We start from the raw sequence: 14,755 nt of genomic DNA on the forward strand, positions 1-14,755 counted from the left end.
TTGCATGCTCTGGCTTTCTCGCATGTGTGTACTGTGAATTTTTCGGTTAACCACTTGAAAGTAAGTGGGCTCTCTTCCTATTTCAGCATGCGTCCCCAAAGAATAATCCCATTCTCCTCCATTTTCATATTACCATTATTATATCTAAGAAAATTAACATAATTTTCTGTATAGGTTAATACTGTCCAACCCATATAATAATTCTGTAAGGTTAATACTATCCAACCCATATTCAAATTTCCCAGTTTATCCATATCGTTTATAATCTTTTTCCCCTAAACTATTCCAGTCAGAGTTTATATACTACATTTCGTCGTTCTTAGTCTATCTGTATATATTTTTTTTCCTGTGTCAGACTTGGCAAGGCAGGGCCTTTTTCATATGGAATGTCCTATGTATGAATTTGTCTAACCGTTTCTTTAAGATATCATTTACCTTGTTCCTTATCCCTTATCCTTTTTCCCGTGGACCGGAACCTAGGTCCAGGGACTTGCTTAGATTCAGGTTAAATATTTTAGAGGCGAGAACTGTACCTGAGTAACGCGTACTTCCTGCTCATAGCCGTGGGACTTTAACCTTGTCAGATCGCCCTACCTATCCGTGGTGATGCCAGATTTGGTGCTTGGTTAAGACGGTAGCTGGTAGACTCCCATTGTAAAGCCGCATTTTTTTTTTGCAATTGGTAAGCTACCTGTGCGGTGGTACTTGGGCATCTTGTGTGAATATGCCGTTCCAAAACATCCTGAAACCCTAAATTCCTAAAACCTAATGGTTTTAAGCATCCACTGCCTGAATCCTAGCGGGGGTTGGAAAATGGTGGTTTTCTGATACTATCATTCCACCATCTAAAAAGGAGCTGATTTTCTGTGAGACTGGTATTCTGTGGGGTGATCAAGTTGACAAAACGTCCTGATGGCCTTTCGTATATTTTGGGAACAAGAAGTGATTAATGTGGGTCTATCAAACATTCTTTTTTCTAGTCTTTTTTATCAGGGAAATGCAATACCTTGGTTATCACTGAATGAAGACACCCCTCAACGCCCCGGTATCAAGAGGGCTTTCTTTCTGGATCTTGGATTTGGCCTCACAGGGTTCTGTGTTTCTTGTAAGGGGGCAAAGAGACAGGTCCCCAGCTGGGGTGTGACATACATTACCATCTGTTCCTCCTCATTACATCTCTAGCAAGGCCAGAGAGTTAAGTGTGAATTGATTGTTACCTAAGCTTTCTTTTAAAGAGTCTTTAAAGCTATGTTAAATTTTCAGCCATAAAAAGTATAGTTCTGTAAAAAGCCTCTCTGTGTCCATGTGGTAATGATCCCTCAGATTTTTATCATGGCTTAAACCTGACTGAGACATACGGGTTCTTCTTCCAAATCTAATGCCCTTTATAAAGAACAATCTTTGAATTAAAGCCAGTCCCACATGTTTATGAATGGCCCTCACTTAACTGGCTACAATTTTACCGGTTTGCAGGTGAGAAAGCTGAGACTCGGTGATCGCATGGCCTGGGTTCGAATCCCGATGTTTGGCTGTCAGCCCTGTGCTGCTCATACTAGTGTCATCAGGTGTCATGAGTTGAGCTCACTTTTCAGTTTCTTCACTGCCGATGCTGAGCCGACGTACCGTTTTTTTTTTTTTCCCCCCACTCAGCTCTCTTTAAAAACTGTGACCTGATGTGGAAGCAGAGCATGTGGACGTCGACCATCTCCAGCCACCTGGCCACCAAGCATCTCAAGGAAGGAGGCCTCCTGACCTTGGCTGGTGCCAAGGCCGCCCTCGAGGGGACTCCTGGTAAGCCTTCACCTCGCGGCCTGTGAAGGGGGAGTGCTCATGCTCGTCGGCTACTCACGGGGGCTGCGGGGAGCCTCCATGGGCTGAGGGGTATTGAAGCCCTTCACCCTCCGCGGTGCTTTAGCAGGTGGACTTTGTTTCCTTTAGGCCTGAAATGTTTTAGGGGAAGGACTCGTGAGCCTTTCATTGATGTTGTCCTCGGGGAGCTGGAAACAGAGTGAGAGAGGCCAGGGTAGATTGTGCATCCACGCTGTGTGGTCTTGAACAAATTATTTATCTATTCGGCCACATTTCTGCTGTAGTTTCCTTAATTATAAATAATGACAGTAGCATCTACCTTGAGAGTAGCTGTAAAGCATTAGAAATACTGATGTGTAAAGCATACAGTGAGTCTTCTGAGAAGTCACTTTATTTCATTTTATTCTTATTTAATCCTGGGGTTGATGTCATCATCATTTTCAATTTACAGGTAAGAAAAAAGCTAAAACGTAGATTAAGTCATTTGCCTGGGTTTATACAGTAAGTAGGTTGCAAGCTTCCTTTGAACCAGAACCCCGATCATTTCTAAATTATGTATTTTTTCCATTATGTTGTGCAGATCCAAGTTTTCTCTGGATTTTTTATGCCTTGTGTTAGTTTGCTCAGGCTGCCATAGTAAAGTACCACTGGCCAGCTTAAATGACGGAAACATATTTTCTCCTAATTCTAGAGGCTGAAAGTTCAAGACCAAGGCATCAGCAGGGTCGCTTTCTTTCCGAGGCCTCTCTCCTTAGCTCGCAGATAGCCATCTTCACCTGGTGCCCTCACGAGGTCGTTCTTCTGTGTGTGTTTGTGTCCCAGTCTTTTCTGAGGACACCGGTCATGCTAGATTAGGACCCATCTTAATGACTTCATTTTAACTTAATTACCTCTTTAAAGACCCCCATCTCCAAATATAGTCATTCTGAGATGTGGAGGCTTCAACATAGACATTTTGGGGGAGATACAATTCAACCCATAATACTCCCTTTTCGATAGGGCTCAGGGAATTTAAGTGGGCGGCTGGGGCGCGGGGTCCAATACAGAGACAGAAAATGTCTACCTCTACTACCTAAGTTAAACTCATCTTTGAAAAAAAAAAGGGTGGGGAGAGCTGTTTTTAGACCTTGTCAGTAAGTGGTAGAGACCTTGAGCACCTCTTTAAATTTTAATGTAACTCGCTGAACTGTGCGGCTCTTACACATCAACAACTTCGTGCCACTCATTTTCTTATTTTGTTTCTCAGAGCTTATGATCTTACAAGTCCGTGGCTATTGTGGTCATCAGAGCCACGTAAATGTCAAATGTAAGTTTAGTCGGGATCTGACTTTTATTAAGGGTGACATAGAGCAGAGGCAGTAGCGAGCAAACAGAGACATGGGTAATAGCTTGACATTTAAAAAAGAAAACCCTCGGGCCAAAAGACTTAGTTTTTTTAAAGGACAAAGCAGTCTCCCACTTTCTTTTGGTTTGTAACTATCCTTCGTTTCTAGTTTTGGATACTGATAAGGACTGTGGGCTCTGGAACGACACAGTTTGGTTTCCTATTGTGGTCTTGCTAGTGTGGTGTTTGATAAGTTACTTAACCTCTCTGAGCACAGTGTGGTGTTTGATAAGTTACTTAACCTCTCTGAGCCTCAGTTTCGTTGTCTGTAAGATAAGGATCGATAATAAAAAGGCTTCCTTTATATGGTGCTCGTGACTTGCAGACATCTTCATGGATGTAAACACCTTTGGAAGGTATGTCAGGGAGTCTGGTAAATGTGAACTATTTTCCTTTACTCCAGGCTTATTTTTGCCTAGCTACTCCTGCTTTAGATGTTAACAGGTATGTTCATTTTTTAAGCTCTTAGCTGGATGTCGTTAAACTTATTTGAGTCGTGAAATCTTACAGCTTTGATTCAGACCCAAGAAAAATCACGTATAAATTGAAAGTAAATGATAAAGAGGCTTAGTGGTCCTTCAAACCGGAGAATTGTTCAGAAATGAAAAGCTGTATTTTCACTTGGGAAGGTACTGAGAAAACCCCCGCCTGCTCATTTTCAGGGCTGTATTTGTAGATTATCTACTGTATTAAAGTGATCACGATCACTTTTCTTTGGCTATTTTAGAAATCAGACTTGAGGGACTACGTCGATCACTTTATAATTGGGAGAAAAGTATTTATCTTCCTAATGAAATTTTGTTTTCTTTCGCATCTTGGCAAATGATCCCCTCACCTGCACGTGCAGAATTCTGTAGAATTAAACCATCAGGGCTGCTGGTCGCTGATTCTTTCTTTCTTCATCGGATTCCTGCTCTTGTATTTTTCAAATGGAACGAAGAGTGAGCCCTGGGGATGGGCCTGGACGAATGAGATTCCTACGCTGGTTTCTTTTAATCCCTGCAGAGTTTTTAGGTCCTTATACTGCTGTTGGCCTCTTGCCCCTGATTAAACAGGAGCCGGGGATGGTGAAATATTCTGCTGTGCTTCTAAATAACTTTGAGATCTTGACCCTCTTTTGCAATTCGGGGTTTGCTGTGGAAGCCGTTTGGTGATTGGTTCCTCAGCCACCCCTCCCTGGACCTTTCATGCCTCCTCTACTGTTACACTTTAGACAGCGTGCGAGCTGGGAGCTTTTAAAGAGACCCCTGACTTCTGAAAGAAGTAGTGGTTTTCTGAAGGAGGAGAGGAGTTTACAGCAGTGAACCATTCTCTGTGTTGCTGTGGTTGTGGCATTTAGGTGGCGTTCAGTGAGCATCTGCAGCTGAGTGCCCTGGGGGATGTAGAGAGAGGAGACCCCGTTCCTGCCACATGTCAGCAGGGCAGATAAAAGCGTGCTTTGCTTCAGCCAGCAAACAGTCGCTGGTTAGTGGGAGCAGAGGAAGACTCATAGGCGGCATGAATACGTACATCAGAGTTGCTCCAGTGGTATATTTTACACAGGGAGTCGGACTTGGGCCGTCACCTAGATTGATTCGACAGGCAACATTTATTGAGCACCCACCTTGTGCTGAGTACAGATTTAAGTACTTTATCCCCATTTTGCAGATGGGGTAACTGAGGATTACTGGGGTTTTGAGAACTCGCCCAGGATTTCTTTAGCGGTAAGTGGAAGAGCTGGGATTTGAACCCGTGCAGCCTGACTCTGAAGCTTGCACTCGCGATGGCAGCTCGGCTCTGCTCACAGGCAGTTGTCAGTGGTTCTCGCCTGGCCTTTGCCTCTCTGTCGGCCTTGGCGCAAGTGTGCGTGTGAGTCAGGGCGCGGCACCCCCCGTGTCCCAGCCTGAGTTTCCTCAGCAGTCAAAGTAGGGTCAGCCTCGTGGCTTTTGGGATCAATGTTAAGCGCCGGGCGGATAGTGGGAGCACTTGATATGTTGTATTTCTTCCCCCCTCTGTCCATAGGTGTCCACCCTTCTCTTCCTCCTGGCCTCCTCCGGACCCTGACGTGGTGGTCTTTGCGCGCACCAGTGGCGGCCAGTGGTCCCTGACCTGTTTTCTCCCCCTTTCCCAGGGATGATCGGCTATGGCATGGCCAAGGGCGCCGTCCACCAGCTGTGCCAGAGCCTCGCGGGGAAGAACAGCGGCATGCCGGCTGGGTCTGCGGCCGTCGCCGTGCTCCCGTAAGTGCTCCCGTCTCTGCTCACCTCTGGCCATTCTCCGTTGTCACTGTGGTTGTGGCCTTTCGCGAACATCTGTAGCCGAATGCTGTGGGGGACTAGAGAGAGGCGAGACCCCACGAGAGCTCACATGTGCCCCTAGAGTCACCTTGCACCACAGGCTTGTGTGTGCTGTCACCTTGGCTCCTAGGGCTCTCCAAGGGCCCGGAAGAGCCTCGAGTGTTGGGTGATCTGGGCCACGGTGCTGGGCTGGCCGGTGGGATGGCGCTGTCTTCCTTGCCTCTTTCCTTCCCTCCCTGCCTCCTTATTAAAAACCAATCTACACGTTTCATGTTAGTATTCGCCGTCCTGTCTTTCAGGTCATTGTAAGGTCCGTGTGGACGAGAGACCGTGTTTAGTCTTTGTGTGTGTGGAGGCGGGGAGGGTGTCTGAGGGAGCATATGGGACACTGTGGGAGACTGTCCCACCCGGGATCGGGAAGAAGGTCCCCAGTCAGCTGTCCCGGGGAGCCAGCTGCTTTGGAGGCAGAGAGTTCCTTCTTGCGGGAAGGGTTCCGGCACCCGCTGGCTTGTCTCTTGCCTCTAGTCCTGTAAAGACGTTGGGACTGTCAGGGGACTGGTCTGTCCCCTTTTATTTGTGAACTTCTGTAATCCTGTGGCCTGGTCCCACAGCTGTTTTGAATGATTCCCAAAGCCCGAATGTTCTGGAGAAAGTCATACATACATGAATTCTCTGCTCTCTTGCTGAAAATCATAAGGTTTCATGGGAAATAGCCACAAAATGATGGATGTGGCCATCTTTTCCCCGTGTTTAAAGAGGTTTTATCATTATACTTAAAAAATCCTGAGAAATGAGTCTGCCACATTTTAGAAGTGAATGAAGACATAATAAACAGTAAAGCAATTTATTTCAGTAAAGACTATTTTTTAAAAAGGCAAAATGCGGCTCTTTCATTGTGTTCCTGTCTGCTGAAAGGGCGAGTCACAAAGCACCTCGCTGAATGACGCTGGGATGTGCCCTCTGTAAGTGTGGATGGCTTCCTGGCCTCTCTGGTCATCTTCATGTGATCTCTTTACGGAAATCTGCCCCCCTTGATGCCAGAGGCTCATGGCGCCTCTTCCCGGCCGAGGAGGCCGGGCGGCTGTTGTCATAAAGGGGAGGCACAAGTGACGGGCTTACCTCTGTGTGCCACAGGGTCACCCTGGACACCCCGATGAACAGGAAATCGATGCCCGAAGCCGACTTCGGCTCCTGGACGCCCTTGGAGTTCCTCGTCGAGTGAGTACCATGGCAGTGATGTTGGGGCCAGGCAGCTTCCAGCCCCCTTCTCTGCCTCTTCTGGGCTGGAGGACAAGCCCAGAAGAGGCGGTCTTTTGGGGAGGGTACCAAAACCCACGGTCTTTTGGGGAGGGTACCAAAACCTTGCCTGAGGTCACACAGCAGAGCCAGGGTCTGACCCAGGCAGCATGGCTGCAGACGCTGTCGCCTTAAGCACTCCGCTGGCAGGTACTGCCTCCTGGGCCAGGGATCATGCTTAATGCTGGAGTTGCAAAAATAATGGAAGTCGTGGTGGCCACCAGGCTTTGAATTGTGGTTGCAATTCAGCAGCACCTGAGAGAGACATTGATCTAGGACCCAGGTTCTAGATGGAACGTCTGAGGTCACGGGTCTGAGTCAGTGCCAACCCACAGAGGGTGAGCCGGGGCAGCCATCCCGTTCCAGAAATCACGTTCACTCGTTTGTGGTGTTTGCAAACTCCCGTGACGAGTTGGCGTCAAGTTTGCTTTGACGTCTGCGGGAGCACATGACCTTCTGTGCCGTCCATAGTTAGAATGCTGTTCTCTCTCCAGTCTGCTGACGACAGTGCAGGAGGAAGGCAATTTATAGCCTGCACAAGTAACAGGCACCACCCCCCACATCCAAACGTGACCAGTCCCCTTCAGGGCTGCCCCCCAGCTCTGCCCGGCCCCCGGAGACGGGCGTCATGCCATATTACAGTGCTTCAGGGAGTTGTAACAGCGCTTTATGTACTGAGCCTGTGTACCTTGCCTGGACTCGTTCAGCCCTCAGAGGAAGAGCTCTGTCTGACTCAGCAGGAAACCAGCTGTGGTCCAGACGGCTGCAGATGGGCACCAAGGAAGACCCCAAGAACTTCGAGTGCCTTCCACTTAAAGAAGGTCCAGAGTCCCAGCTGGGGGATGGGTAAAGGGGTGGCGTACTCAACACCCAAAGTAAATGTTTTAAAAATTATCTGCCATTTGTTCAACCGTGTGAATTTCTCACGCCTTTTCTTATTTCTGTCTTCTTAGAGGTTGTCTTGAATCCCATGCAGGGTTAGCTGCCCCTCCCCACACAGTTAGTTATTAAACGTCCCCATTCCAGCATTTAATGTCTTTTATTGGAATAGTCCGCTTTATATATATATTTTTCCATTTGCTTGGCACAGCCATTGGTGCTGCATAAATGTTTGCTAAAAAAAAAAAAATGATTTTTTTTCTCTTTTAAATTTCTGGGAAGATAATATAACAAAGCATAAAGTATTGTGTACATGTGTATCTCTTTTTCTGCTCAAAATCATACCATTGTTATAAATGATTCCAACAATGCAGAAAAAATATAACAATGAAAGTTAAAATCTCGCCAAATCCTGCCACTCGGAGGTTCGAATGAGTGAAGTACTGAAATCATCGGGGCCCTCAGTCTGTGTCCCATGATGCCTCTGTGGCTTTTTCACAGCTGCTGCTGTACCCCTTCAGCCCCCAATGCCACTGATGTGAGTTTAAGCATGTGTCCAGATTTTTGCTTTTGAACTATAAAGCTTTTCTTCTTTGTTCTAGAACCTTCCACGACTGGATCACAGAGAAAAACCGACCAAGCTCAGGAAGCCTCATCCAGGTGGTAACCGTAGAGGGAAAGACGGAGCTCACCCCGGCGTATTTTTAGGCTTCGTTTCAGTGCCCGCGAGGGGCCTGCCAGGAGAGGCGTTAACCGGTCTCATTGCAGCTGTGGTGTCTGGCCCTGTGTCTTCTGTCATCCGTTTGTGTACATGAGAGCGAGACCTATTTTCCACCTACCTAGTGTGCATTTGCTCTCCTAAGTCAGTGTAATCTGTTCACGTGGAATAAAAACGTGTGGGCGGAGGCCCCCAGTTAGCACCATTGGCACGTGTCGACCACCTCCGTGTTGGAGGTCTCTGCACAGACGCCTGTGTATTGGTGTCATCCTGCGTTGCTTTGAGACTGTCTGTCCCTGACAATGGCTGGCTGGCTGACTATTGCCATTGGGGGCATTTTGGGGCCTGAGTTGTCTTTGAATGTTACGTTTATGTCACAGATGTAGTTTTTGCAGCCTCAAATTAAACTGCCTTAAAACTCCTTTTGTGGTATGAACAAAATCCCGTGGACAGTTGAGCTCTCTTTTTCCTGTGCAGTTGTCAAGCGTGTAAATGAACCACTTGTGAATGTTTGGAGTTTATTATCCTAATAAACGCACTTCGTTTATTGTGTTATCTTCAATTAAATCATGTCTCATACACTGTCATAGGTGAATGTACTGAAGTCACGGGCTGCTAGTGGTCTGTAGTCTGCTGTTCTCAACAGGGTGGGCCCAGAAATCTGCCTTCTCCACACAGTGACAGGCACAGTTTTCTCTCGGGCACGTCGGAATCGAGGTGCTGGCTTGACCCTGTGCCTTTAGAAGCAGCGGACCATGTGGCTGATGGAGGGTGTCCTGATAGATAACTGCTGATCTAATCTAACTGTTCATTTTACAAACAAGGAAACTGAGGCCCAGAGCCTCGATTTAACCTCCTCACTGCCAGTAAGTGGCAGAACTAAGCCCAGAACTCTGGTCACCAGATGGCTGCTGTTTATAAGAGTCTTTACCATGTTTTTTTTTTTTTTTTTTTACATTTTTTGGGAGATAAATTTATAACATTAACCATTTTAAAGTGGAAAATTCTATGGCATTAAGTTCACGGTGTTCCATAACCACCACCTCTGTCTAGTTCAAAACCCATTTGTCACCCCAAATTAAAACCCCATGCCCACGAAGCAGCTCCTCCTCATTTCCCTGCCTCCAGCACCAGGCAATCTGCTTTCTGTCTCCATGAATTTACCTGTTCCGGATATTTCACATAAATAGAATCATACACCATGTGGCCTTTTGTGTCTGCCTTATAACACATGGCATGTTTTTGAGATTCATCCACGTTGTAGCATTTACTAGTACTTCATTCCTTCCTGTGGCTGCATAAAATTCTATTGTTTGAATATACTATTTGTTTATATACTCATCTGTTGATAGACATTTGGGTGGTTTTTGCCTTTTGGCTGTGGTGAATAGAGCTGCTGCGAACGTTTACGTGCAAGTATTCGAGTACCTGTTTTTAGTTCTTTTGGAGGCGCACTTTGGAGGGGGTTCCTCTGTCATCTTGGTAGTTGTGTTTAACCATCTGAGAAGTCTCTTGATTCTTGACACACTTCAAAGCGATCTCTAAGTTCCACAGAAAATAAGGTGGAGACCAGAAAGGTAGGACTGATTGGTTCAGTCACCCAGTGCTATGGTCTGAACGTTTGTCCCCTCCCAAGTTCCTGTGTTGAAATCCTAATGCCCACTGTGGTGGCATTAGGGTGCGGGGCCTTTGGCAGGTGAGCCCTTGTGCATAGGTTTAGCGCCCTCCAGCGAGGTCTCTAGCCCTTCTGCCCTGTGAAGACCATAAGAAGAAGCCTGTAACCTGGAAGAGGGTCTTCCTCAACCATTCCGGCACCTGAACTTGGACTTCAGCATCTAGCACGTGAGAAAAACTTGAGTTGATTTATAAGCCACCCAGTCTTTGGTATTTTGTCACAGCAGCTGGAACGGACCAAGGCATCCACTAGAGAGCCGTACATACATAAGTGCAGTCACAAGTGCGGTGGTGACCAAGTTACATGGCACTTCACATGTACATTCCTCCGTCTTGTCCTCCCAATAATACCTCACGTAGCTGTTTTCCATTTTTCAGAAAGAAGAAACAGCCCCAGAAGTTAAATGACTTGTTGAGGGTGTAGTTTGTTTCAGGGGAGCTGGAGCTGGTAGTTTCTATTCCATTTAGAAACCAGACTTCTTAATTGATTCCTGAGGTGCGTTTTACTCAGGCCTCCACCTGGTAATGTGTAGGAGAGTATAAGGGGACACAGAGCGAGGAAAGGGGGGTGTTTTTCTCTTGGGCTTCAGCCACTCATTCATCGAGTGATTTTTGAGTGCGAACTACCATGGGAATGGATCTAGGAGCCCAGGACGTATAGTGAGTTAAGTAGACAAAGACCTCGGACCTCAGTTTCATTATAGTGAGGGGAGGGGACAGCAAAATTAACTAATAAAAGCTGAATACATTTTAGAGTATGTGAAAAGGCTCAATTGTGGGGGAAAAAAGAGAAAGGTAAGGGGTTAAGGAATGTGGGGGTTGTGATTTGAGATAGGGTTATGGACTGAATGTGTCTCCAAAATTTATGCATCGAAGCCCCAACTCTGTTGAGAAAAACTCCTATTTTTACGTCCACTTTGCAGTTGAGAAGAGAGGCACACAGAGAAGTCACTTGCCCAAGCTCACACAGAAAACAGCAAAAGCCAGGATTCGAACAGGCAGCCAACATTCTATGCTAGTGTTTATACTGGTCTCAGCCTATCGATGGCCCGACTTGCGGTGGAACCAGCCTTTGTGGTTCTTATCATGAGGGCAAGACACCCGTCAGCAATAACCAATAGAAACCTTAAAAAAAAGGTTTATTACTTATAGGACCTGGAAATGACACAGCGCACACCTGGGGTCATAGAGTGAGGTCGTGAAGTGTGGGTCTGGGGTGCTGCTTTTCTTGGGGTCGAGGGTGAGGGGCTGAGGGTTTCGTGGGCTCACTCTTCACCAGTGAATTTAAAATGTAAAAGCTGGCAATTTAAAGCGTGGGATGAGAAAGTAAACAGCCCAAAGGGTCAGCTATTAAATCAACCGAGATCTCTAAAAGGAGCCTCGCTCTTTATCTGGTCATGTGTCTGGCAATGTGTGTATTCGAGATAGGCTCCCAAGTGTCTGCCTCCGAAATGAATGGCCCCACCATCAAAGGTTAAGTCAGGCACTTCTGTTACAAGGAAGAAAGAAAAAATAGAACAAACCAAATGTCAGGGCTTAAACTACCACCAGCCTACAAATAAGCCATACAATTAGCACAATTTAGTGGTACTAAACATTTTCAGACAATTCTTAGTCATATGAGAAAATTCTCATGGTGTAGTATCAAGCGAAAGGCAGAATGCATGATATGTGTTATGACATAGTCTGATGTGACCCCGATTATATTAAAACACATTCCGCTGTGTTTTGTCAGTGAGAAGGTACACCTTCGCGTATTTCGTTGTCACCGAATTGTCTTACAGTCGGCGGTGGATCGTAGTGTAATTGGCAGTATTCTTGTCCATGAAGTGACGGCGTAACTTAGAATCAACAGTGTTTTAGATTCTGTGAAATGCTGCATCCAGGTCGGTGGGGCAAACACGAAGGAAACACGCTGAGCTCTCAGGAGCGAGGCGTCTCGGGGCCATGGGCGAGGCTCATGTCATCCAGATGACATGACTTCGCACTGGACTCTGCCCTCTGTCCGAGAAGTCTGGTTTGTTTCCTCTTGTCATCTTTTACTTAATTGTTTGTCCTCATTTGTTTCTTGTCTATCTTGCCTGTTGGACTGGGACTGACGAAAGGCAGTCCCTGTTTATTTTGTAAACCCCTTCACCCCGCGGTTCAGTTAGTTGTGTGATCTCTCCCCACACTTGACACTTTAAGTAGTGGCCTAGGTGCCCCCTCCTTGACTGGCTGCTCGTCTTCACTCCTGGGTCTGTGGGGATGATAATAATATGTGGTGCCTACTTCATGCCAGACACCATTGTAATTCCTCACATCATTTATTTCATCCTCCTGACGACACTATAAGGCATTTTACAGATGAGAAAACAGGCACAGAGAGGGACAGCTGCTTGCCTGGGACACAGCTGTGGGCGGTAGTCAGGTCCCACGTGGGAGGCGCCTCCACACTCTGAGCTAGCCTTTCGTGAGTTTGGCGGGGTGGGGTGGGGTGGGGTGGGGAGGCTGCGTTCCTGGAGGTTAAAGAACTGACCTCTGATTGCTGATCCAGGTAGGTGAAGAGGTGGGTGATGGAAAAAGGCGGAGTGGATGGGGCGTGACACGCTCCCTCCCCTTCCCTGTGTTCGCCTGGCTTTGTCACCCTCCTGTGTCTTCCTCCCATTTTCCTTGTCTCTATAGTCCTCACTTCCTGAAGAATGGCAAGGCTTTAGACAGCATTCGTTGCCCTTCAAAAAGGCACGGCATAGAGTTAAATATATAAGAGGCGAAGCTCTTCTTAAGCTCTTCACTGAATTCCAGCCAGTTCTGAGCTGAAGAGGAACCGCAGCTGAGGAGGGCTGCCCGCTCTGGCTCCCACCCCCCTCTTGCCCCAAAGGGTCTTTGCGGGTCTTCACTGGGCTCCCCTGCTGCTCTCTTCCTGCTCACCTAGAGCAAGCATGGCTTCCAATAAAGCCTTTCCTGGCCCCTTGACTAGGTCGGATCCCACCTTATGAGCTTTCATAGTCCTCTCCAGATTTGCAGTTTGATCCTCGTTTGTGCGCTTGTGATGAACACCAGTCTCCTTTCAGCCTTTGGGTCCCACGAGACAGAAGCAGAGCTGCTCGCTTATTTGTTTCTTTAACTCACCCTCGTATCTCCAGCACGTAGCACAGTGCCTGACACAGAGAAGGGGACACAAAATATTTGTTGACTGGGAAGAGTCCCCTGGAGCAAGGGAGGAAATCGCAGTCCTCCCTAGAGGGTATAGATGGCTGTGAACTCTGTGGGAGTCTGCTTGACCTCGAACCTCGTCTGCTGTGATGGGCTGGGAGCCTCTAAGTGAAGAGAATGACAAAGGTGTCTTTTCTTTTATTAATGAGGTGATTTGGGGACAAATCCGAAGATTGGGGGCTGGTTGCCAGGAGAACCAACCTCATGATTAGAAGGTTGGAACTTTCAATCCCACAGCTCCCTGACCTCTGTCTGGGAAAGGAGAGAGGCTGGAGGAAGAGTAGATGGCCAGTGGCCAGTGATTTACTCCATCATGCCTATGTAATGAAGCCTCCTTAAAAACCGAAAGGATGGGGTTCCGAGAGCTTCTGGGTTGGCGAGCACAGGGAGATGTGTGTGTGGGGGGTGGCGCCCTCTCGGAAGGCAAGGCAGCTCCGTGCCTCTTCCCACACATTCTGCCCTATGCATCTCCTCCATCAGGCCATTCCTGAGTTACATCCTTTTATAATAAACGGGTGATCTAGTAGGTAAAATGTTTCTCTGAGCCACTCTAGCAAATTCATCGAACCTGAAGAGGGGTCTTTAGAACCTCCAATTTGTAGCCGTTTGGTCCGTAGCCTGGACATGTGGGATCGGATGCTATCACCAGATAGATAGTGTCAGAATGGAGTTAAATTGTAGGACACCCAGCTGGTGTCCGAGAATTGCTTGATATGGAGAGAACACCCACAGATTGTAATCGGTGTCAGATCCTCACCTGCCAAGCTCCTCTTGCCACCCCTCTTCCTTAATCTTGTGCCAGAGTGATGCGCAAGACTGCATCCAATGTGGCCGAGGAAGACAGGTGCTTTGGGCAGAGTGAAGCTGAGTGGATTGCAGGCTCTGAGCTTTGTCGTGGTCTTGTCTATTTCATGGGAGGCAAGACTCTGGGGCGGGTCCCATGCCTCTGCTTTTTGGGAAACACATGAACGTCAGAATCAGTAAACTTGATATCGAATTCTCTTTATCCTTTGTTTGTGCTCCAGCCTAACACCCTTTCACCTGACCCTGCAATGGGAGGTGGGCCCACGCCTCCTGGGAGGTGGGCCACACAGGAGAGCTAATAATTGGATGCTTCTTTGAATGAATGTGAGAAATACTTGCTGGGGCAAAACAGATTTTTAGTTAATAAAAATTTCATGCAGATTGATTTTCTTTTTAAAAAAACTAATTTACTTCTACAGGCAGAAGCAGACCCAACATTTTGAAAATACTTTTTGCAACGTCACTTTTTTGGTGTTTATTCTGTATTCACGTTTTTTTCTTATCTGATCGTCCAAACCAGATTCCTCGGGAGGCACGTGAAAGGTATTGCAGTTTCGGTAGTCAATCGCTGGTATGTGGTGTAGAGGCGAACATGATCTGAATCAGAATTTCAGCTCTTGTTGACAGTGGGCTCTTTGCTGCCTGTCACTACAAGTGTAGAAAAGGGAAAAACTCAGATGAGAGGAGTTTTTAAAATGTCCACTTGGTGGCGCTGTCAGC

At 47.1% G+C, this 14,755-nt stretch overlaps 1 protein-coding gene across 1 annotated transcript in view; it reads left to right on the plus strand.

Moving 5' to 3' along the window:
• Nucleotides 1-8,929, plus strand: part of QDPR (quinoid dihydropteridine reductase) — an 18,832-nt gene extending 9,903 nt beyond the window's left edge. The window contains exons 5-7 of the mRNA XM_039838124.1: nt 5,304-5,412; nt 6,604-6,687; nt 8,247-8,929. Coding sequence (XP_039694058.1) covers nt 5,304-5,412; nt 6,604-6,687; nt 8,247-8,352 — 299 coding nt within the window. The 3' untranslated portion in view covers nt 8,353-8,929. The remainder of the gene's footprint in view (nt 1-5,303; nt 5,413-6,603; nt 6,688-8,246) is intronic.
• Nucleotides 8,930-14,755: the final 5,826 nt, after the last annotated feature.

This window comes from Pteropus medius, unplaced genomic scaffold (assembly GCF_902729225.1).
Source record: "Pteropus medius unplaced genomic scaffold, Ma_sr-lr_union100, whole genome shotgun sequence".
Lineage (NCBI taxonomy): Eukaryota > Metazoa > Chordata > Mammalia > Chiroptera > Pteropodidae > Pteropus > Pteropus medius.